The 24,382-nt window shown below is 38.3% G+C and overlaps 1 protein-coding gene across 1 annotated transcript in view; it reads right to left on the reverse strand.

Moving 5' to 3' along the window:
* PIK3C2G (phosphatidylinositol-4-phosphate 3-kinase catalytic subunit type 2 gamma) overlaps positions 1-24,106 on the reverse strand; it is a 209,969-nt gene extending 185,863 nt beyond the window's left edge. The window contains exons 1-5 of the mRNA XM_049821675.1: positions 23,447-24,106; positions 17,442-17,524; positions 13,143-13,300; positions 9,690-9,801; positions 2,785-2,887 (exon numbers count right to left, since the gene is read on the reverse strand). Coding sequence (XP_049677632.1) covers positions 2,785-2,887; positions 9,690-9,801; positions 13,143-13,300; positions 17,442-17,524; positions 23,447-24,106 — 1,116 coding nt within the window. The remainder of the gene's footprint in view (positions 1-2,784; positions 2,888-9,689; positions 9,802-13,142; positions 13,301-17,441; positions 17,525-23,446) is intronic.
* Positions 24,107-24,382: the final 276 nt, after the last annotated feature.

Raw genomic sequence — 24,382 nt, forward strand, 5'->3', positions numbered from 1 at the left:
CTGGGCCACCATCTGACAGGAGACTATTGGGTTTTCTCCACATACATTATCATTCTGAAGGTTTCAATGTGTGGACAAAAATCTGCAAGGTGCAGAATTCCCAATCCTGTCAACAGAAGCTCATTGTCTGGCTAGAGATGGTATAAAACTGAGCTTCAATACTTTTCTATATATTAAAAAGATAAACTAACTTTCCCTGTATAAGCCTTATTTGGAAGTTTAGTAGGAATCTAGCATCTTGAAAACTGGGGTCTTAAAAGATTTTCTTCAAGCATGTTAAGACCAATAAGTGTCATGTCTCAAAAAAACAAAATCAGATTAAAGGTCACCCACTGGCTGAAAGACCTGTGTTTCCATGTAAAGCCCCAGGCCAAATTTCTTGTAACTTCTCAGTTCAAGACAATTTCCTCTTTCTGAATACTTCATAACAGAATGCCAGCTTCCCACAAAAGGAAAGGAAGCAAGCATTTACCTTAAAAAAAAATACATTTTTCAGCTGAATTCACAAAAGAGCATGTAGTTATTGGCCAAAGTTCGTACACTGTCTGGTTAAAAAAAATAATAGTTTTATATTGCTTATAAGTATCCACTTATATTGGTTATTAAGTATAATAATAGTAATTTGCATGTACAGACAGATATTTTTAACCATGCATCCTGATTTCATGAAGGCAGTCTCCGGATGGCATTGGTCTAGAGTTTTGCTTCCTTAGCACACAGACATGCTTCAAAGTTTCAGAAGAGACTCCTGAACGTATCATAAGGTTCCAAAGCAGATAGTTTTAGAGATCTATAATAATAGCAGATCTATATAGACCAAATAGTTAATTTGTTCTATATTTTAGTTTTTCTGTTTGAAGACAGAGTGACTTGTAGAAAACCAGTCATTGGCTTGGAAGTTTGAAGAGTAGATTGTCAGGAAGTTGTCTGAGTCTCCCTCTTTTCAGTATATGCATGTAAAAAATACCTTCACCACATGCTATATGCATGTAAGTAGCAAAACACATTCATATCAAACTTCTAATTTGTGTCACTGATCCAGAAAATGTTGGAAACCTGCAACCGCCCAGCAGAAGGGTCAATAATATATTATTCTATTTAAAAGATAGAGATGCTGACTTAAAAAAGGTAAATAATTTTTCCACCATTACACATATTTATGTGCATCCATAATTATATCTAATCACCAATACTCCTCTCTTTTTAAGCGCTTATTTGGCAGCACTATATGAAAAATGAAGTTTTCCATGTTCTAACACAGGATGTCTTGTCACAGATCTAACACCAGAAAGGACTATGATGACCACCTAATCTCTGTTTAATGCAGACAATGGAAACCACATGGTGATTTCTGCCTTGATCTCAACAACTTGCAGTTAAATGACAACAAGTTACCACAGATAGTTTCCCAAGACAAAACTCATTCCAATGGTCACTGGATGTGTTCTTTTTGCTGGTGGGATACGGGGATGGGGTGAGAAAGGACTTATGAGATGGACACTTGCTTAACCCCTTCTGAATGTATATTCAAACATCAACTTATTTTCCCTAGACTTAGAGCAAGCAGTTGGCAATTCATTGATCTGAATAATTTTTGAAGTGACCTAGCGATGAAAGCTTACATATTTCCTAATTTACTTCCTTTTGGACAATGTTATACCAAGAAGAATCAATGGTTTTTAAAAAATAAATAAGTGAAAAATATTGGCAGTGAAGAATGCCAATAATTTAAGCCAGGATTTCACATATCAGCACTAAATAATTCTGCTTTTATCTATAAACTCGTTAAAATGTTAAATATACATATATATATATATTTGGCCTCATAATAGCCCTTTTTTAATGCTCCAGGTAACATATTATATCGAACTTGATGTTCCACGTGGTGACACATAACAGAAAGGAAAAGAAAGCCCCTACCCTTTTTTATTAGAAATCTGCCATCTGACCCATATATTGACAGACTCAGGCTGATAGCATGCCAACGCAAAGCAGGTAATTGGTACTATCTGTGAACAGAGTCAACACACTGCCAGTGAACACTATCCAGAACAAAGTTTCTGCTGTATTGCAAACTTTGGGCTGGAAGTAATTCTAGGTGGTCCACTGGGAATAAAGCTCACATTTAGTAGCATAGGTCAGTGCCATTAAAGCTCAGTAATCCACTGCAAGGTTGCTTAAATTCAAATAATCTGAATAGGAATATTCCTGGATTTCAGATGGTGATAAAATTATGTTTTCTGTAAGGACTACATGTCCTTACAAACAATATTTCTCCATGTCTGCAAGCAAGAACATACACACACACAAGTATGCATCACACGTGCATAAACACACCAACTGTGATTCTGGCTTTTATCAGCCTACTCTGGTTTTCAGTGATAATGACAAGAATCCAGATCTAATTCATTTTACGCAGTATTTGAGTGTTTTTGCCCTTGTTATATTTCAAAACATAGAAAGGCTAATAAAAAATAAGAATTCTCTACCTACCTTAAATAAATAGCATTAAATTCTAACAAAACTGATTTTTTTCTAAAAAGGTAACCCTTGGTCTTTTTCAGTTGCGTTCTCTCTACAGTAACTCACTAGATATAAGTACAGGAGCAAAGCAGAAATGTTCCCCAGTACATTTCAACTGCAGTTCAGCAATAATATATGCATTCTCAGGAAAGCAAATGATCTCTCTTTGATTATTACTGCAGGTTGCTACATAAAAGGATTGGTGGAATTTTATTCCTTCATGGATGCTGAAAGAAAGAGGAGGAAAAAAAGACGACATACCGTTCGAGCCAAACTTTGCTTCAAATTTTTAGTGTTGTGTAGTTGAAGCTGAATGCAGGTGGTTGCCTTGCGAAGACTTTCATGGCTGCCCAAAGTATGATTACTGTAGTTTGGGGAAAAAAAAGAAAAAAAAAAAAAGACAAATAACAGATAGTTATCTCTTCTTGCCACTTCCTTCTTTTTTTCCCTTCTCTCCTTCTCCTAAAAGCACTGGTGGACTAAATTCTAAGTGCAAAACAGATTGACTAATATAAAACATGTACTTGGCACCCACTTCCATGAAAACTGATGGTGTTTGGTTCTGGCATATTTTCTGGTGAAACAGTTTAAGAATAATTGCTTAGATGTATCTTTGACCATTAAGTTCTGTAACAGAACAACGACAAAGAGAAAGAATATCCTAAACAAGCTGCACATGCTTCCAAACCTTGAGATTATTCATGCATATTCTTAAAACCAAATTAGTGCAATTTATACAAAGTATCTTGGTTATGAATGCACCACTACAGAATGACTTGTAGTGTTTGATACCCAACTTGAAAAATCAAATATTAACTGTGAGTTTGAAAATCACATACATTAAGACAGATTCTCAAAGAAATCAAAGTTCTCACCCTGTACAGGTCACATAGAGATGGTAAAACAAGCTGCGAGTCAGTCTTCCTCCTTCTCGATCATATCAGAGCTCAGGTCAGACACAGAGATCTACTCACTTAGCTGGAGTGGCTTCTGCAAACTACTCTGCTGGTCAAGGATGCTCTAGCACCCCATGAAAGGGAATTCCTTTTTCTTACTTGCCTCTTCAGAGTAGCTTCTAGTCCACTTATCACTCTTGGCAACTTCTTCTAAGTTATAATACAGCCTTAGTATATCACTCTTAAAATTACTTGGAACAAAAATAATTTCACTGTTTCCCTTCCCCTTTTTATTTTAATCAGGTGAAATAATGCAAAAATTATTTCAGAGTTAAGGCAAACTTCTTTTTACATTTTAAAAAAATCCTTTGGGATATAACAGGTAGGAAAAACGACACTGATTTTTGCAAAGGCAAATTCATCACCAAAGCAAGTTAATATGCATATGTATCATCAGTTACAACTCTAGTGCATGTTCAATTAGATTCAAGTTGCTTTTTTCAAGCCTGCAACCACAAGTTCCAAAAGGGATATCCCATATTTATACAGATTTACAGCATGATAAGTTATTTCAGAATTCCTTGGGCCATGAAGGAAAGATGATACTTTTCTGGTTTGTCAAGTGCCATGGAAAACCCAGAATTCAGATGTATACTGTGTTTCTTTCTACCTAAAAGGGCTTTTGATGGAATGTCTGCATAAAACTGGCTGGATTTATTTCCAAAAAACCACTCACCTTATGAATAAATCATGGAAAGTGTGACTTAGGGGAGAGTTCCATATCTCACACGGCAGCAGAGGTCCCCAGCAAAAATGAATGGTTAAACTTAAATAAACGCGCTATACATATTGCCATTCAGAACAATTACAGGGAATTCATATATCTTGTATATGTTCTGCAGCTACACTACACCAGAGTGAAGTAACATATATACTGTCCATTAGAGGTCACAAAAGGTATAAAGTGTAGATATAAGAGTAGATATAAGAATTTTATTTTTTTTTTTTAAACAAATATATTAAAGGTCGCAGAGGGCAAACCTATTTCCATCTGACGTAACAAATACCTAAAGCAGGGTCCTCTGATAGTGCTTCCATATATTTGCAAAATTCCTTGATTTTAAGAGCATGAAGTACAGATGTAAGACAGAGAAGTTAACACCAACAAAGTGAAATAGCTGTACTGGTGGAAAGCGTATCACTGTTTTGCCTCAACCCTTCTCAAATCCCTTTACAAGCAAAAGTCCAAGAGATCAGTTCCGAGTTCCTGAGACTGTACCAATTCATAGTTTCTCTTCTGTTGCTCCTTAGCTCATATTTGTGTTGTGCTTACTCATGGCTTTCTTGAAGCTTCTTCCTCTCCTCATTTTACCCAATCACGTCAGCCTCATGACTCTAATGATGAACTCTCCCTTGATCCTTGCATCCTTTAGAACTGCGTCACACTTGGTTTTTACCTTTTACCTACCGCTATTACTGCTCTTTCCATTCTGCCTTACCTTCAAACTTAGGACAGGTGTAGTGACAAGAAAATTACAAAGAAACACATCCGTGAGTCTTGAGTTGATACCTCCAGCGTACAGATTCCTATTGCAATGCCAACATTACACCAAGCCAGTGACAGAAATTGGTATCGCTATACCAATACAGAGGAGCATTCTGCTAGTGTAAATTCATATCAGTATACCCTCCTCTGTAGTTACAATTTTGTACCACAGATGTATAAAAACTACCTTTTGCAAGTATAATTATTTCATGTCATCATGCTTCCAGGCGAAACAAGCTACACCAACAGAAGTTGAATTTTGTGGTTATAACTACATTTACACCAGTTGTTTGTGTTAGCTCTGCTGTGTCAGGCAAATACAATACATCATCAAATCCTTTATTGACATAGCAATGCTGCCTGAAACAATGCAGTCAGAAGTACGGGCCATACAGCTGACTTCATGAGTGGATTTAATTTGCACAAATACAAAGAGAAAAGTTTTGACAGGTATTGTGATGCAAGAGACTAGACAAAATGGATTAATGCCTCAATAAAATAATGTAGAAACCTGGCCTAGATAAGAAGTGAACTACAAGAAACAGAGATGTAGCTTTGCCATAGATTGACAGACTACCTTTTAGCTATACCTCAGGCTGCAACACACTATGCAGATCTGCTACTATACCTGTACTACTAAGAGAAAAGTACTATAGCCCCCCTTTGGAAGATAGCATGATTATTAGTAGCTGCTTTACAGTGCTCTGAGCTCTGCAAAGGAAACACAAATAAAAATGCTACAACATTATTAACTCAACAGTTTTCCCCCTGTTTTTAGCTGGAATTACTAAGTGCAGAATACAGGTTTGATGAGAATGCCATGACAAAAGACATAAAGCAAAAGGCAATCTTTGTCTTTAAGAGACATGGTAATGAACTGGTCAAAGCAACGTGACTTGCCTGTGGTCCCACAATATATCAGAAGCAGAAAAAAGGAAAATTCCTCAGTCACTTGAGACTCCCTCACCACTAGATGATTTTGCTTCCCCACAGCAAGGTTCTCTGATGTGATATAAGCTCCAAATCCTAATACAGTTCAATCAGACTTTTTTTTTTTTTTTTTTTTTGAGAAAGAACTCAGCTGAGCAGCATCTCTGAATGAAAAACTTAATCTGCAGTGACAAGAGAAAATGAAGTTTATTTTTTACAAAGAACATATTCATCCAAAAGGTGCTTGCTTCTTATGATCCCAATCTGCATGAATATAACTCTGCCCAGTGTATAATTAAAAGCTTAAACTCCAATCTGAGTGAAAACCAATTCTTATTTAGCTCTCAATTCTCAGAGAATAGAATTAGTAAGGCAAAAAATGTCATCAATAAGGTCACAGGCAAGCATGTGAGCAGAAATGATAAGCATTTAGACTTTTCTATTCTATAACCCTGCTCACTACGTTAGCTAAACTGCAAAGCGGCAAGATAACTGTGCAAAAAGGCATGTTTAGAAATAAAGCTTATAAATATCCTTAGCCTACATTCCTTTGCTGGGTCTGCATTAATGCAACCTCTTGCTAGCAGACAGATCAATAAAAAAAAAATAAAAAAATAAAATAAAAAAAAAGTGCCCCATATTCTTATACACACTCATGTGCTTTGTTTTATTAGGCATTTCAGGATGTCCGGAGTTTGTAGCCTGTAGTTATAAAGGAAAAGGAGTCTAAAAGGAGGATTGATTCATTGCTGTCACATGAGAAGGGTTGGGTTTGGCTTGCTGCTGGCATTGAGAGCTAGGAGTTATTTGACACAAGCTGCTTAACCCCAGTTTAGTTTATTTTTATGTAACATCTTTCATGAAGGGCATCATAAAATCATTTTTAGGGGCATCCATTTGAAATTTAAGGAAAGATAGGAAACTGTGAAAGCAAGATTTAAAGGTAGATGTAGAAGGTTTGGATGATGGGATGATATAGCAAAGATTTTTTAGAAACAGCAGATGTCCCTCCAAAAAACAAAAGATGATCATGAACAAGACAAGTATAAGGGAGTGGAGAGCACACCCACAGCTGGGAAACCCAAAGAAGGAGGGTGTATAGGTACATATGAAAATCAGATACTTCTGTGAACAGTGGTAAAAACTGATGAGACAAATATGGGGTTTACTCCTCCCTTCTTTCAAGGAGTCTCTGTCTTTCAGACAGGGTTCTGCCTCCAGATGCACTTACACTGAACATCTGAAAAAGGAACTGCAGCAAATCAACTGGGGAAGTAACTAACGTACACCTTGCAATGACAGAAGGGGCAGGGACAAGGTGGCAATGGATCCTGATAGCTTCTGCAGGCACTGTAAGAAAAACTTGAGGGAAAAGGAAGCCTAAGAAGAAAAAGAAAGCCTGCAGGTTGAGGCAATGCCAGGATTTCTAATCAGTAAACAAAATGAACTGAAAGACTACAAACAACATGAGATTCCAAATCAGAATTTCACATGGCCTTATTAGTTACGGACTGTCCTGCAGCCTATATGCAGCCTTCTGATTTTTTTTAAATTTTGATATTTGAAATCTGATATTCTACTTGTGAGTCAGATAGGATGTGAGCTCAAGGATATCTCCATAGGAAGGAAATAATGGATGATGAAATCTTGTGGTGCTGAGTGTAATGGTCATTAGCACACAAGTATTTTTTCCCCATCTCATTCAAAGCTAAATAGATTCTAGAAATTAAGTCTTTCAGGTGCTTCTGCAGGAGGCAGGGTGAAGTGCTCATTAATACAGTCCAGTATAACAGCAAATGAAAGCTTCTGACAGAACTTCACAAAGTTGTCTGGTTCACTGAACCACTCTGGTCTGAGAACAATTCATCATGTCACTGTTTGGCTTCACTTTAGGTTTTTTTCTGGATTACAATAAGGCAGGAGCAGCAGAGTATTTATTCCTTTGCTGTCTTATAACTTGGGGAACTTCTACTGGAATTCAACCCTGAACAATTTCCAAATACTTTTCTGAGGAAGAGCTCTGCACAAGTACATCAAATCACTCTGTTAGCAACTTTGCAAGGAAAGCAATTTGCACTAAAAGATAGCCCAAACATAGGAAAAATTTCACCCTGAGGCAACTCCTCAGGCCGTGTTAAGCTACCCAAGGGATCATTACGGTCTGAGGATTCACATTTCAGATACAGCACTCTGATGAGGAGGCAGAAGAAAGGGAGCCAAAACTATGGCATAGTATAGAATGACAAGCTTCTGAGGCCAGAAGTGCAGCTCAGTGCTTCCTGCATGACAGTGAAGAAGCAAAGGCAAAAAAGCTGAGAACATTATTGACCTTGTTTCACTGCTAATGAGACGTGCAGAGATTCTGCAAGTACAGGAATTTAAACAGTCCACTACTGAGGCATTCTTCCCAACAGTTAAACTAAAACTGTTTAGAATGTGTTGTACACTATACGGAAATGCACTGAGCTCAGCCTCAATACAATGACTCATTGTTTCCATTTTCTTTAGCAATTAGTTTGAAATGAGAAGAGAGTCTTGAAAATAAAAAAAAAATGCCCTGGTCTTATTGCCTAATTAACAGATCTGTGTACAACCTGATTCTCTGCTCAGCAGTTCTAGCGTTGTAATGCTTCATGCAACGCTCTGCTGTACCAGCTCCTGCTTCACAGAGATTTAAAGTGAAGAGTGGGCCTAGAAATGTTGAAGTCTCCATCTTTAGTTGCAAAGCATAATTCATCATAAACATCTCAACATTTGACCTATGTACCTGCGTAAGTATATAAGTGTCCAAGCTGGATATAGAACAAAGTTAATTTACACGGTGTGACACTTGGTCTTACAACTACATTACTTCCATTAATCAAGCTGACTTGCTCTGAGCTAGTACAGGTAATCTTTACACTAAACTGCAAATATGACTGCTTCTAAAAATTTCCCTTTCAATTATAGATGTATACTATTTTATCTAACATTTTTTATGTCTCTAGCAGATGAGCTGTGATTCCTGCAGTGCTAGCTTAACATGTTACCACAGAGACCTGCCAATTTCTCCCCTTCTGCTGAAAGTCACTGTCCCTACAGCCTGCACTTTAGCTGCTTCAACACAAAATCTGCTCACTTTTGCTGACAGGTGAATTTAAGCTGCCGGGGGCAAGAAACAACTAGCTAAGTCCAGTAGTGCTTTCAACCATCACAAGAGTTTACCTAAATGAATGCAAATCAGAGCATTTACTTCCTTACTTGTAGACTATGTACATTCAGAAAGACCTGTTTGTATGAAAAAATGTGTTTTTCTTCAACTTTCAGTCAGCACCAAAGCACGGACTTCATTTGCTTTTACTGCTGTTGCAACTGGATATGGAGAAAAATCACCTGCTATATAACTGTATAATACTGTTTCTCCTCTCTTTGGTGATTTCCACCTTTGAGGATATGCATACCCCTTCATGCTTATAACACTCCTATGGGATACTGGATGTAGCAGCATCCTTGTATTACGGATGAGAAGGACCAGAAGGGCAGTGAAGTAAAACAAATTATTCAAGGCTGCACAAAGCTTATATAAAGGAGCCAGGATTTTATCTGAATCCTTGTACTAGAGCACACTATCATCTCTGTAGAACACAAGTACTGTGTGTTCTGGGAGTTTCAGAAACTATACATTAAGTGTTTGGAACATAATACTCTAACTCTCCCTATGGTTCTGTTTACATGGCCCATAAGCAGAGCACATTAAATGAACAGCTTTTATTACATAACACGTACTCAATACCATCTTGTGATGAGATACTTACTTTTGTAAGAATTCATCAGACCCGCAAACACTTAGAAGGCATTCCTCATGGACTGGGTATTGATTTGTGCAACGAAGGATCTCTACAATTAAGTCATGAGTGATACAGCCAGCTGTAAATAAAGATAGCAAGAAAAATTAATAGTAGCTTGCTAGAGAATTCCAGTCTAGATACTTGAGCAAAGAAAATAAGAATTTCTTTGTAATGCCTAACTACTGCTGCAGACTAGCTCCATCAAGAGGAATTGGATCAAGCCACACCTGATTTTTTTTTTTTATTTTTTCTTAAATTTTACTTCAAATGCTTTACAAGTCACAGAATCTATGTCCATTTAGAGGAAATTAGCAATTTGTTAGGTAGCTAGGATGAAGAGCTGAGCAACTTTCCCAAACAGAAAGGAAGAGATAAATGACACTTTTTTTTTTTTTTCTCCTGATGAGTGTCTTGGTACATTTCTCATGTGTGAACATGGCCTGACGCAAAAGTTAACTCTTTTGCCACTATGCTACAGAAGGCTCCAGAATTTTACTTGCTATTGTTTCTTCTGTGCAGATCTTTTTGGCCAAAACCAAGAAGTAAATTAATGCTCACATACTTTTTATATATATGTAATATATTATATAATATAATACTTATGAATACGTATAATACATACACGTTAAGAAGTTCTATGTCAGTTTATACTATCTGCTGTTCAGAAATATTCTAGCATTTTGATAATTTTCTCCAGTGCCACTTCAGCTTTTTAAGCCATTTTCCAACCCTGCCAATACACTTCTCTGTCCTTTTTAGAAGAACTGATCAAAAAATGGAAAAGAATAGCTGCGTAATGTGGCAGTTAAATTGCAAACATGTCTATAAGTTTGGTCTTTACAAGCATGCAGAGCACACTGCACCAGTGCTGATGCTGCAAGTCTGAAATACCTCTCTCTAGCAGAAAAAAAGATCTGACCCTTCAGTGAAAAGTCGTCATGTAATGTACCAAGATGGCATTACAATGCAAGATAAAGTCTGGACTTCCTCCACAATTCTCAGGCTATCTGATTGTCTGTAGCTGATAATAGAAAAGCCAAAGTAAATTTGTCTTTCTGTTTTTCATTCATGGTATTTCTTTATTGCTTCAAAATTAGCAGGTATAAAAGCTCTTACTAGAAGCTTTAAGTGAACTTTTTGATATAAAAATGGAAACTACCTACAGTTAAATACAAATCCCAAGAAACTAAACATGTAAACCAGACTTGTGTGTTGACTAACTTACACTGGTCCAGGTTCAGAGAACTGGTTAAAACTGAATGTAACCAACCAGTTTCATCAGGTTTAACGGTCTTCTGAATTACCCAGTCGCCCACAGCAGCCAATTCATACCAGCTAATCTGGTTCAGAGTTGCTATGCTATAATTTTAGAACAAACCAAGAAATGCAAAATTGTTTTTGCAAGGAAGTTGAAGGGAATGCAATACTGAAAGAAACTTCAGAGAGCAGCTGAAATTTCTAGGGGAGGGGGTTGTGACAAAAACTAAGCTGAAACACACACACACAGTTGGTTACCACAGCTAGCTTGTTTTTTGCTTTGGTTTGGTTTTCTTTGGGGGGGGGGTGGGGTGGGATGGAAAAATGCAGCAAAGGATTCAGAAGCGCCTTCTGAAAATTTCATTTTCTTTGCATAGCCATTGTTCGTTTGCTGAGAAAACCACTTCAATTGAACATTTTCTACCAGTTTTACTAGTTTTAAACTTCTAGCCCTTTGACAACTCGCTGTTTTAAGCAACTCCTTATAGCTGGTTTGACATGTAAGCTGCTGTGCCTGTTTGCTAAATTTACACGCACCAGAAAAAGAAGAATGACACAGAATCTTGAATTAAAATTGTAATATGCACTTGTTTCAGGTCACTCATTGGAAAAACTCTGAAACTTGCTAGTGTTATTCATTTGCACTTTGTAGACCCATTTTCCTTTCCTTACTCTGCCAAATGTTTTTGCATGACATAAGAATTATTTATATTCGATGAGGCAAAAAAGTGTACTCCCTGCCCCCACTTCAACTATATCTTGCTGTTTACTTAGACTGTAAGCAAGTTTAGGATAGGGACTGTTTCTTATATCCCCTTCAGTTTTAGCTGTGTGTTCTAAAGCTTTTTTGTAAATGAAGTTAAGCAGACTGAAAATCGAACAATCTGTAGGGTGAATGATGCTATATGACAAAACATTTCCCAGTAGTTAAGACTTTTCCATTACAGGGAACTTCAATGTAGATCCCTTGCCTAGCTGACAGAAGTGCTGGAAATGCTATCATCTGGTCCAAGTGTCCCAGGACCTTTGGCCCTTTGTTTCATGGCATCCACAAAGTATTGGTTCAAGATGATACAACCTACTACTTCTCCAGGCTTTCCAATAACTATGTAGGTGCTCCCAAATGAAGCAACCAAACTGATATGAATAAATGTGTAAGCCTTGGCTACCTTATTTATGAAGATTTTTTTATATGTATATGTTAAATGATATTCTTAGAGCTTTGGATTTTCAGTTTTCAACCCGTCAAACAAACGAATACTCAGCCTGTTACAGCTAAATAATTCCTTGACAACTGAAGAAATGATTCATTAAAAAAAAAGACTATCACTTAATGAAGCAGCACAGGAAGACAGGGAGAAGAAGATCTAATTTATTTCATTTTTGTATATGTGGCTTAAGAAGTAAAAATTACCAGAGCTGGAATCAAAGATTCTCCCATTCACCACAGATACAGGATGCACAGGAGCAGTGGCAGCTTCCCACAGTAACTAGTGACAGAATAATTTAGGTTGGGAAGGACCTCAGCAGGTCCATCTAATCCAGCCTCCTCCCCAAAGGAGGATCAACATTGAATTTAGAACAGCTTGTTCAGGTTTTTGTCCTGTAAGACTTTAAAAGCCTCCAAGGATGGAGACTCCACAACTTCTGTGGGCAGCCTGTTCCAATTCTTAATTACTGCCCTTTTGTATCCATGCAGTTGGAATTTCTCCTTTCATTTTATGACTGGCATGTACTTTCCCTGACCTGTACATAACCTTGGGTGGAGAAGAGTCTTAGCAACTGCAGACTCTTAAGTCTTGGATTCAGTAACGGAGTCAAGGCTATGAAAAGTTCCATGACTATATCGGGACTAGCCCTACACTTCAAATTAGGCACAAGCTTAAATTCCTTCTAGATCAAAGTCTGAGTGATGTCCTATTTGAGACTGCCAGAATTGGTCCCAATTGTGATTAAAGAAAGTAGAGATCTATACATTAGCAAAGCCTGGTATTTAATGTGATTTTAATTTTACAGCAAATATACTGAACAATTTTGACAAAGCATGCACTCAAGACTCATGTAAAGCTTGCTCTCCAAGTATCTTTCCAGATAACAAATGCGTTTTGTTATCATCTGCATGGAACTGAATTGTGGAATGATATGGGGTCCTCAATCACTTACCATGCTGTGTAAGAAGCAGAGGATATAGTGAAGAATCTGTCCAAACGCTGATTCTGAATTTTGATTCACCAAGGATATGGTCTGGGAACCTTGTTGTGACACTCCAGATTTTCCCAGTGTTTGTCTTCAAGTCAAAAGCAGGATAGGCTTTTCTTATTCTGAAATAACACGTGATGAAATTATGTCTAAATAGGCATGCATTTCAACTCTCTTACAAGAACAGAACAAAAATGCTACAGGATACCTACAATAATAGTACATAGAGAGCTGTTTGCAATAAAATTTTGTGCAAACTGAGGGGAAAATAGTAGCACCTCAATCCTTGTTTCATATATTAGTGGGATACCTACATATCAGGTAGTGTGTATATAACTACATCTTTTACTCAATAGGAAAACCATCAGTAGAATCTTCATGAACTTCACAGAATCACTGCTGAGCTTGACCTCAGTGAAGCCAAAAGGAGTTTAAACACAGACTTCAGTGTACACGAAGCATGGCAGAAATGAGGGTGCTCAAATATGTGCTTAAATAAGAGTTTTAGGTTAAAACTAACCAAGACCACATGCACAAACAGCTGTGACTAGGATAGCTGGTCAAAATGAATACAGGAACATGCTTTCTATGCAAAATCTTAAGAAGTCCCTGTTTTCACGGTGCTGTAGAATCCAATCTGAAATCCTCATTACTAAAACCATGACTATTTATGGAAATGTCTGTAGAGAGCAGCAACTGTTACAGTCATTGAGTCCCTCTGATATACCATTACCTATAAAATAGGTTGCCCCTCCTCCTTCCAATTACCAAAGATCTGCAGAAACTAATTCTTCCTGAGGTACCATTTCCTAATGAAGACTGGTCACAGGTATTATGTCTGTCATTTGAGATTAAACTTGCTTCTTAAGGAAATATGCTTTACAGCTGCAGGTAAGGGTACATATAATACTAGCTGAAGCTTTACATTTCACTAATTGGCCTGAATATCTTAGTAGCTAAACTCAAACATCCTGTACCAAGCATATTGCATTCTTTTTTGTTTGTTATTTTAAGCAGCATTCTGTAGCTTCTGAGTTAGCAGTACTTTATACTGTCTCTGATTAAAGTGTATTTTGAGCCACAGTTCTCTCACATAAAGTTCTTCATTACTACATTACCTCCTGCTTCAGGGCTGCTGCCCAAGTCTTTTAAACAACAGTACGAGCTACTCTTTTATGGCATGTATTTCTATAGCATGAGAAGGAAAAAACCCCAAAAAACAGGCTTCCAAAATTCATAATCCAATGAAGCAGCCCATTTCTTATAATGAAAACCAGGGGGCATGATATTTCAGTGGGGTAGGAGGAAATGAGGCTCAACGATACCTCCAATATGAGATAGATTTATACTCATAGTAAAAAATCGTTATACTACAGAGGCTACTTTGGTGACCTATGTAGTTGATGTCAGTCTATTTTCTTTGCGATCAAGGTACACATAAAGCTTTCCCCTAACACCAGATTCACTCCTGTAGCCTGTTTCTGTAAGAAGGCCAAGGACTGAGTAAGACTGGAAGCTTCACTACCCTTTCTCCAGCATCAAATTAATGGGTTATGTACACACATGGGGCGTGAAGCCCCTCCTCAACTTACTGGCAGTCATTTCAAAACTAAGCAGACCTCATCTCCTTCCCTACCCTCACACTATCTATATTTTAGGATAATGTGGGGACAGAAATTTGCTTTTTTATGCTTTTCAGATAAAAATGCATTCAGTTCCAGAAAGTGTTGCTCATTTATGGCCATCTATTGTTTTCAAGTGATTAAAGGGCTTCGGGGCTGAGCAGGTGAGTGAAACATGCCAATCGCAAAATTTTGAAAGGTTAGGTCTTCCAAGGCATAAATGAAGTACTACACAAGTATTACATGAGGAAAATCTTGTGCTGCTTGCTTTCTGTGCTGCAATAACTCAGCGTATGCAGGAAGTACTAACATGTATAGGGATTTGCTATTTCACAGCGTTTCATAATGCTGTGTATTTCTTTGCAGTGCAGAGCACATCCTTGAAGTCAGTAGGACGTGGAGGAACTCTGCATTTTGCAGCATTGAACCCTGAGACTATCAGCTTGGCATCTTCTGGTATCAAGCTTACTTTAGGATGTATTCTGAAGCCACCCATGGATGAACATCCACTATAGCTATGTCCATAATTGTAGAAGTAACCCGATAAAGGGATTTTGAAAACTGCTTTACAGTTGTGTACAATGAAATGTTTCAATTATAGATTGCTACCTGTACAAATATCACCTAAAGAAAAACATGATCGGTTTCTATTTGAGCTACATGCTTGAGGTGCAAATCTGCATGTCAGAGTTTGAATTACACAACTTGCCTCTGATGTATAAAACTGCCAGTTATTGAGGTTCTCTGGGGACTGGAAGGATGCTCATTTGGCAAGACTGAATATGTTAGTTATTTTCAAATTTATGACATTTTTTGGTGTTTTGTTTGCTGTGACGTTTTGTCCTACAAATGCTTTCCCATTTATTTGATCGAAGAAAACCAGAAGTTGCTCTTATTTTCTTTTTAAGAGTATTTGCTAGTGATGAACACTAAACAAATTACTGCAAAACAGGAATGGCTTAATTCTATTAATCTTTTTAGCCCTGTAAATAAACTCATTTATTCACAAAAAAAAAAAAAAAAAAAAAAAAAAAAAAAAAAAAAAATCAATAGAAAGCTTTTCCTATAATCAGAGTGCAAAGTTAAATGTAGAATGATTGGACATTAAAAGATTTCAATATCTGAGAGGAAAACCTGACATGTGGAATGTAACTTCATGCATATGATATTAGTAGAATTGGGTTGGGGTCCAGACTGATGAACTGTGGAAGAAAAGACGACTAAGATGTATGTGAATGAGTATATTTTGAAGCTGACCATCCACCCAGTATGACTATATAATATATTCACTGTTAATTTTGGGGCAACATCAAACTGCTGGTTTTTGCATTTGTTTTTTTTTGGTTTTTTTCTTTTAAGAAAAGCAGGCTTGGCTGACCTTGAATACAGTCAATTCATTAAAGTCCAACTGAAAAAAACCAACAACCAGCGTTCCATTTTCCAACTACTTTCCTGGGGAAAAGAGCATGCTTTTATGTTAACAACTTGATAGTGTGATCAGTGAATATCTACGAAGGAAAATGAATCTGCACAGATGGTCTAAAAACTTGTATTTCTTAGCGCTCCTGGATTTCAGAACAATTTCTTTTTCCCGAAGAAGATTAAGAAAGTAAAAAAGTTCTATCCCATTAAGCCATGCTATTAACTGTAACGGTAAACAGTAATTAAAGGAGGTTTTGTCGCTTGCTAAGTCTCACTTTTCATCATGACAGTATGTACTAATTCTGTTCTCAGTCAGTCAGTTCCTCCAATTCTTTTTTCCTTCTCTGAGCTACACAGGCACTAATATTGTCCAAGACAATGGCAGAAAATGGATCTTAAGTTTCACACACTATAAACCTAAAACACTGAAGAGTTAAATGTACTTACCACTGATAAAGGGAACAGCTAAGGGAGAAAATATTTTTTGTGTTAACATTTCTTTGTGGATTTTAATCTTTAAGCCAAAATTAGCAGCATTCCCATATTTAAGTAGATACTGGAATTATGGTACTGTTCAGAAATGCAGGGTGTGGTGGGTTGACACTGGCTGGATGCCAGGTGCCCACCAAGCTGCTCTATCACTACCCTCCTCGGCAGGATGGGGGAAGGGAAGAAAATAAAGGCAGTATAATAAAAGCAAAAGCAAAGCAAAGGCCACATGCAGAAGCAAAGGAAACCCAAAGATTTATTCTCTATTCCCCATCAGCAGGCAATGTCCAGCCACTTCCCAGGAAGTAGGGCTTCAGTACCGTTGCAAGACAAATGTCATAGTAACAAATGACGCCCTTCTTCCTGATTTCTCTTAGATGTTATTGCTGAGCAGACGCCATATGGTATGGAATATCCCTTTGGTCAGTTTGGGTCAGCTGTCGTGGCTGTGTCCCCTCCCAAGATCCTGCCCACCCCCAGCCTACTGGTGAGGGGAGAATGCTGGAGAGCCAGCCTTGATGCTGTGGGAGCGCTTGCTCAGCAGTAGCCAAAATACTGGTGTGTTAGCAACACCTTTCTGGCTACCAATACAAAGCACAGCACCATGAGGGCTGCTATGGGGAAAATTAACTCCATCTCAGCCAGGCGCAATACACTGGGATAACCAATCCAATTAATATAAATGAGTGAGATATCATAGTTGGCTGCATAAAGGTTTTTTGTTACTTACTTCTCCACTGCATTGCAAAAAGCAACTGTGTTTTCATTACTTCCTTGATTTGCTTCAACCAGCTGGATAGACCAACCTGTAGCCTAAAAATACCAAAAAAAACACCAGAAGAAACAGAGCTCAATTATTCAGATAACAGGAGCATAAGGCTAACCTTGCATTTGGTTCCATGAGAACTAACTTTCATACCTTATCCCTACCATGACTTGATTGAGCTCCAAATAAGAACAAATAACCCATTTTGAGTGTACTCTAAATGTTTTCAGATTAAAAACATGAAGACACAAAGCATCAGCTAGCTTGGGTTTAACAATTATTTTTTTCCCCTTCTGTGCAGAATATAAGGAATTCCAGACAAAGCTTTCAAAATTTACCTAGTGTCAGAGTACAGATAACTCTAAATGCAGATGTATGCTTAGTGTAAAAAAAAGGGAGAGGGAACAAAATGAAACTTATACTGCAGTGAGTTTTAATCCTTATTTTCTCTTTCTGCCCTGGAAGGAAGCTAAGGATCCCTTCAAACTCCATAAACCTGTCAGGTAAGTCCCTAAGACAGATAACAGGAAGCCAGTGTATTCTGTTGAACATGAAAAATCCCCAGATACCTTCTCTAAACTTGGAGAGCACAGGTCTAAGCCACTATTTTGGGTCAAAGCACCCCCTTGTCTGTTTTCCATAGTACGCTTCAGTCAGAACATTACCTCCAGGAAAGAGCTTAATACTATTATATCTGCAAGCCCATTCTACTGTTGTACATAGAGAAACGTACAAGGCTCAATTGAGACACCAGCTTTTAAATCCCTTCAGACAGAGAAGCAACTAATGACATGCCACAGAAGAGGAAACTGAGATATGGCAAAAGGTGTATTTTATAATTTTAATAATTTATATACAAATATGTAACTTTATAAAAATTAATAATATAAACCAAACAATTTAAGGGTTTTTTTTCTGGACAAGGACATGCAATATGCATGAAAAAATGCAGGCTGGGAAATTTTAGTTACAGTTTAAAAGATGGGATAAGTGTAAAAGAGGAAAGATCTGTTGGGAGCTGGCTAGTGGGGAGATCACAATGGCAGAATTGAAAGCTCTGATATTACAAACCCTTTATAGATACTATCAGTCTTGGGTCTCATTGTATGTAGTATTTTCATTAACCACAATAGCACAAGCAATAGGAAAGCACTTATGAAATTTAAAGATAATAAGGGGGCATCATCAATAGAGGGAAAAAAATGAAATGTCTGGTAGGAAAACCCCTGAGGATTGAAATAAGAGAGTGAAATTAAATTTAGCAATACAAATTAGTTGTCCATCACCCCCAGATTGTAAAGACTGCTGAAAAAGCTCCTTCAAAAGTCACTGAAAACATAGCACCTCCACTGGCTCATTTTTTCTACCTTGGTTAGACACCTACCTTACAAACTCACCTCAGCAGAGTCATAAGAACTTCTGGTGGAGGTGCATTATTTAGAAATTATGAACAATTTGGTAACAGTAATGGCCTCCCAAAATTATGTAGTCATAAACCGACACCCCTTTCCCCCCCCCCCCCAACACAAACAAAAACCAACAACAGAAAAAAACCATTCCTGATCAAACTTACATCAGGGTAGACAGTTTTACAAAAAGATATATTGACAATGCTCTAGGAAGTTTACATCTGGGATGTCGTGTACCCCTGTGTTCCAGATGGAGGAATTCAAGCTGGAACAAGCTCAGAGAGACATTGCTGTGTTTGTGGGTGAGGTCTACAGCCGGGAGCAGGAGCACAGCTCACAGAGCACAGCAGGCAGGTAAAGCTACAGCGCTTGTTGCAGCAGGGGCGCAAAGGGAGCCCAGAACCTGCACTGAAGACTACACAGCGATGGTGGTGACATGCCACAATCTTCATCACGGGGTGCAGAAACCGCCCCTGTGGACAGCAGAGACTTTAACACACATGGAGCTCCAGAGGAAGGATGCTGCACAGCCCAGGTTTCTGGCTGTAGGGCTTGTCTGGTGCCTCTCCCTGGGGCCTCGCTGGTGGCGAGCTGTGCTCTGGCTGTGGTGGGGAGCTGCCAGTGAAGGGGCTGCAGGAGTAGGTGAGCAGCCAGGAAGAGGAATAGGAGATTGATGGGGACTCTACAGAGCTAAGGACCGCCCAAGTCCTATGCTGCAAAGGAGGGATAACTTAAGACTACCCTACAGGAGCAGTGGATTGAGACTCCCACAGGAGAAAAGGCTGGAAACTTGCTGCTTCCAGCAACACAGAAATGCTGCTTTTCTACCTGCAGTTCTGTTATTACAGAGCAGGTACAGCACCCTGGAAAAAGTGCATGGAAAAAGAGAGATAGTAGGTAAATGAAAAGCTAGGAAAACTAGGCCACACGTAAGAAAAGTGAGGCTGGGACACAACATTGAATGGGACTGAAGGTATTAAAAGAGCAAAACCACAACTGGGAACTGCGGGAGGAGGAAGAGAGAGGAATTAAGCAAGGAGAGGGCCAAAATTGGGAAAGGATGATTGGCCATGAGGACATGGGTATGGATCCTCAAGTTCATGGCTTGAAGAAGAACATGATTAAATAATTACTAAAGGATTGCAAAAAGGAGCTTGACAGACAAAGCTGGAATTCAGACCCTCTCCTGCAGGTGACAGAAGTAACACAGGAGCCCTCTACCTCTCTGCACCTTTGCCGTCAGCATTTCTAAGTGAATCCTAACAGCAACCAAGAATCCTGCATAGACTAGTAATAGTCTACACAGAGGGAATTCATCTACCATTGCTAACTAACTCAAATTCATTCTCATGGCAGGACTGTACGTAGTAGATACATAGTTCCAACTCCATTGATGAATCATGTGGATGAGATTTAGTTTTGTCATTTCTCTTTTTCAGGTGTTCAGAAACTTTACTTTCTTCCCACTGCATATAAAGGTAAAATATTAATTACATGATCATACTTTACTTTTCTATAGGAGTCCAGTCTCTGCTCACTGCAAATATATGAAAGCTTGAAGCAAATGAGACAGAGAATTGCGTATGGAGAAAACCGATGACTACAGGGGTAAAGTAACAGAGTGCCTCCTTGGATGACTGGAATGTCTTTTCCTATCCACAGATTTCTCACGTTATGCTCAAGTCACCTGAACCATCTTTTGCAAATAGGAACACTGTGTATTTCTCACTTCTGGAGCACCCAAACTGAAATCACAAAGTTTGGTCTGATGACTGGGCTTGGGTGAAAAAAGTGAATCTTGCTAGTTATTCTAACAACGTTAGATTCTAAATATCGTAGTTGGAACAGCCAAATCTATTGGGTACTTTTTAGGTTGCATTTCAGTTTTCTTTCTATATGGAGAAAATAAAATCTCTTTTCACAGAGATGTTGTAAAGACAGTTCCTTCAGTATTTTTGAACATCCGTCTTGGTGATGACAAGACCAGAGAAAATGAACATTTTCTTTACAACACTGGACATATTTTGATTAGCGCGCATTAAATAAAGCCTAGGGCTGTACAACTACATTCAAGAGCTAAGGATCAGAATGACAGTATGATTTCAGCAATGTGAGTATTTCATCTTGCATACCTATGACCTATCTCAATGCTAATCTCCATGTTTCAGCCTCGTTTCCGTTTCACTCTGTCTGCAGTCTTGGTTCTCATCTCCTACTACTCAGATGCATCATTTACTCATCCTGGAGCTCACTAATCTAATTTGTGCTTGTTCTCCTTTTGCTGTGGTGTTCCACTTGTCCAACTCTTCTGACCATCTTACTCGGCATCAACCCTGCCACTCTGCAGCCCTTTTTGTCTTTTCCAAAACTCCCAGCCCAATAGCAATGAGTTACTTCTTCACAGGCTTTTTTACCCTTCCCTCTCTCCACTTTCTTTCACTCTTATTTCCCCTTTCTTAACGTCTCAAAGTTCAGTTGCCAGCCCCTTGTTTTGGCTCTCATTCTATCCTGACATGGCTGTTTCTCCCTGAAGGAATTCCTGTGACCACACTGATTTTTCTGCTACAAATCAATTCTCTCCTGTCTCCCGTTTCTTCTTCCTCCTCTAGCTAAACAGCTCAAATACTTCCCTGACTTAATCAAATCCTCCCACACATTTGATTGTAGTCGCCCTTGACTCACTCATCTCTGCTCTTCCCTCCCCTATAATTCTCTCCTCTTCTGTCACAGAAGCATTTCTGCCTGTTCTTATTTGCCTGCTTCCTCTAGCACCTCTTCTTCCCATACCACAATTTAATCTCCTCCTGCTCATTTGTATCCCACTATTTTCTACTTTTCTCATGAGAAGGCTTGTTCTTCTCATCATGATGTCAGCATGCTTTAGTTTTCCTATTGTAAGTAAAAAGCAACAACAGCCTTTTGTCTCTCCATTTATTCATCCCCTCCTCTTTTGTATTCATCACTGAACTTCCAAAATGTGGTGCCCAGGATTAGTCTTCAGAGTTCCTGTTCTCAGATATATTCCTCATCCCCCATCTGTCTGGGTCTGACTATGTTTACTTCTATAGTTCTCCCTATTTACAGACATAGAAACAAGTCAATCAAGTGTCTCTTCCCCTTTGCTTTATGATACTGTGATCACTGGGAGTTAAAAGCAAAAGGTGAACCTAAACTGTCTTTTAATATTAACGGTGCAGAGATATCCTGTAAGATATTTCAGGATTCCTATAATGATTCAGAATGCTAACAAGGACTAGAGGAAAGGGAGGTTTTATTATTTTTATTTTTTTTTACCTTCGCTATGTCAGGATTTTGAAAGGAAGAAAATGAGGAGAGATATAATATCAGGGAGAGTTATGGGAGTCCCATAAGACATCGTTATTAAAAACAGCAAAACCACAGCTGAAGCTAGGAACACCTGATGGAAGGAGGAAAAAAAGATAAAGTATTTCCTACAAAAAGAGAGCTGAAGACAGAGTATGTTTCATAGGATCCAGCTTTCACAGTTATAGTAGATATGTTTAATTTTAGAAAATTATATATGCACACATAAGTGCATGCAGGACGTGGTATGTATAAACTCCCATGATCAGGATAGGTCAGCCAAACTAGACACAGACACGATAATCTGGCTTAACAGAAAAACAGATTCAGCATAATGTATTGTTATTTTGAATCCCAGGTTTCATATCAGACCATGAAGATTTGCTATCTTATTTCTTTCAAACACATCTTACTCTATATTTCTGTACTTATCCCTCTGTGGTAGTTTTATGGTTCAGTGAGCCATAGAATGAGCCTGCTGGAACATTCTAGACCATAATCTAGATTCTCTTCTGGTGTAAAATGGCAAGTTTCCATTAGAGTCAATGGAGATACTTCATTTCATAGTAGGTGAGGAACTGGCCCTATTACTTTAAAATGAAGTCTTTTTTTAATAGGTAAATTGCAGAAATACATTGACATTTTAAGTATAAGTTGGTTAAAACATGAAACAGGTAGGACAGGGACTCTGACAGTATAAAAACCTCATTAGCTAGCCACAGTAGTCACCTTCTATTCAAAAGTAATTTTTTATGGTCTGCTGGGTCCTCTTCTGAAATTAGAATCAAAGGAAGAGGATGCTTAGAGGTTTTCATACTATATAAAAATCTCTTAACTAATCACATAAAGTTTGTTTGAAGGCATCCTCCTTGTAAACATACAAAAATACTGTGGGAAATTCTGACTGCCAAGAAATCAAGATACACAATTATTGGAAAACATACCTGACACTTCCCTGCATCTCTGTCTTTGGAAGTAGTTAAGACCAAATAAGATGTGAATAACAAGTCTTGCAGTTGCTGTTGGCCAGCTGAATAGTAAGACACATGACAAAAACTCTCTACAGGAGCAAAAGCTTTTGCATCACCCAAGGCATAAGTGTTATATTTTTCATCAGGTCTTTACATCAGGTGCTTCTAATCTATGTTGCGTCAGTATGAGTGAATACACAAAGTGCAAGGACACAAACAACAATCGAGAACTTTAAGCACTGTTAATATAAGAAAGTGTAAATACCTCTCTGTCATGTTCAGAGCTGCTGGGCCAGGTAGGTCCTATGTTGCATCTTCTGGAAGTGTTGGTTAAACAAGCTTCCCCATTTCCACTTTCGTCTCTCGCTTCTTGTTCAAATGGATAGTTGTCTAAGAAAATGGGACACTGAGCACCTACATTGTCAAAACCTATCTGAAAACTCAGATTTGTGTTGCCTTTTTCCACATTTGAATCAAGCACATTTGTGACTGGAGTTATACTATTCCCTCCATAGAGTTTTCTCTCTTGACTGTAGGGGTGAGGATGTGCCAGAGAGAAGTTTCTGCAATCAGATAGCAAAGAAGGTCTGAAGCCAACTGTTAGTGACACTGTGCCTTGTTGCCAGGGAGAGACAGGATTTCCAGGGTAAAGTTCGCCATAAGCAACTGGAGGCTGACCACAAAACTGCTGCTCGGGCACATTCAGACCAAAGATGTCTGATGGGAAATGAATTTCTTCATGATGATGTGAAAGTGATGAACCATAAAAAAAAAATTCATTGTTGACTTCATCAACTATTCGATCAAATCCTAGACAGACCTCTCCAGCAGAACCAGAATGGTACAACGGGTACAATGCTTGGTCCCCAGCTTGTCCTTCACCAAATTCATTGTGTGAGAAAGGCACTCTCCCAAAGTATGCCATGGCTGATTCTTCTCTTTGGTCTTATTAATCCTCAGGAAAGTCTTACAATAGTTCCAAGATCAAGAGAGTAATGTTCAGAACTGGAGCTACATACCCACTGAAATGAAGCACAGAATAGAAGTTAAACCCAAAAATATCTAGTATAATGAAAGCAGTACACTTCTTTGGTCTTTTTTTGCTTTAGAGCTTTCTCCACGGGGTGGAAAGATTTTCTTTATCTGGAGTTTGAATATTCTTTTGCCTGATCCTTATTTTCAGACATATTATTATTAAATT

The sequence above is a fragment of the Accipiter gentilis genome, chromosome 18 (genome assembly GCF_929443795.1).
Source record: "Accipiter gentilis chromosome 18, bAccGen1.1, whole genome shotgun sequence".
In the NCBI taxonomy this organism is placed as follows: Eukaryota; Metazoa; Chordata; class Aves; order Accipitriformes; family Accipitridae; genus Astur; species Astur gentilis.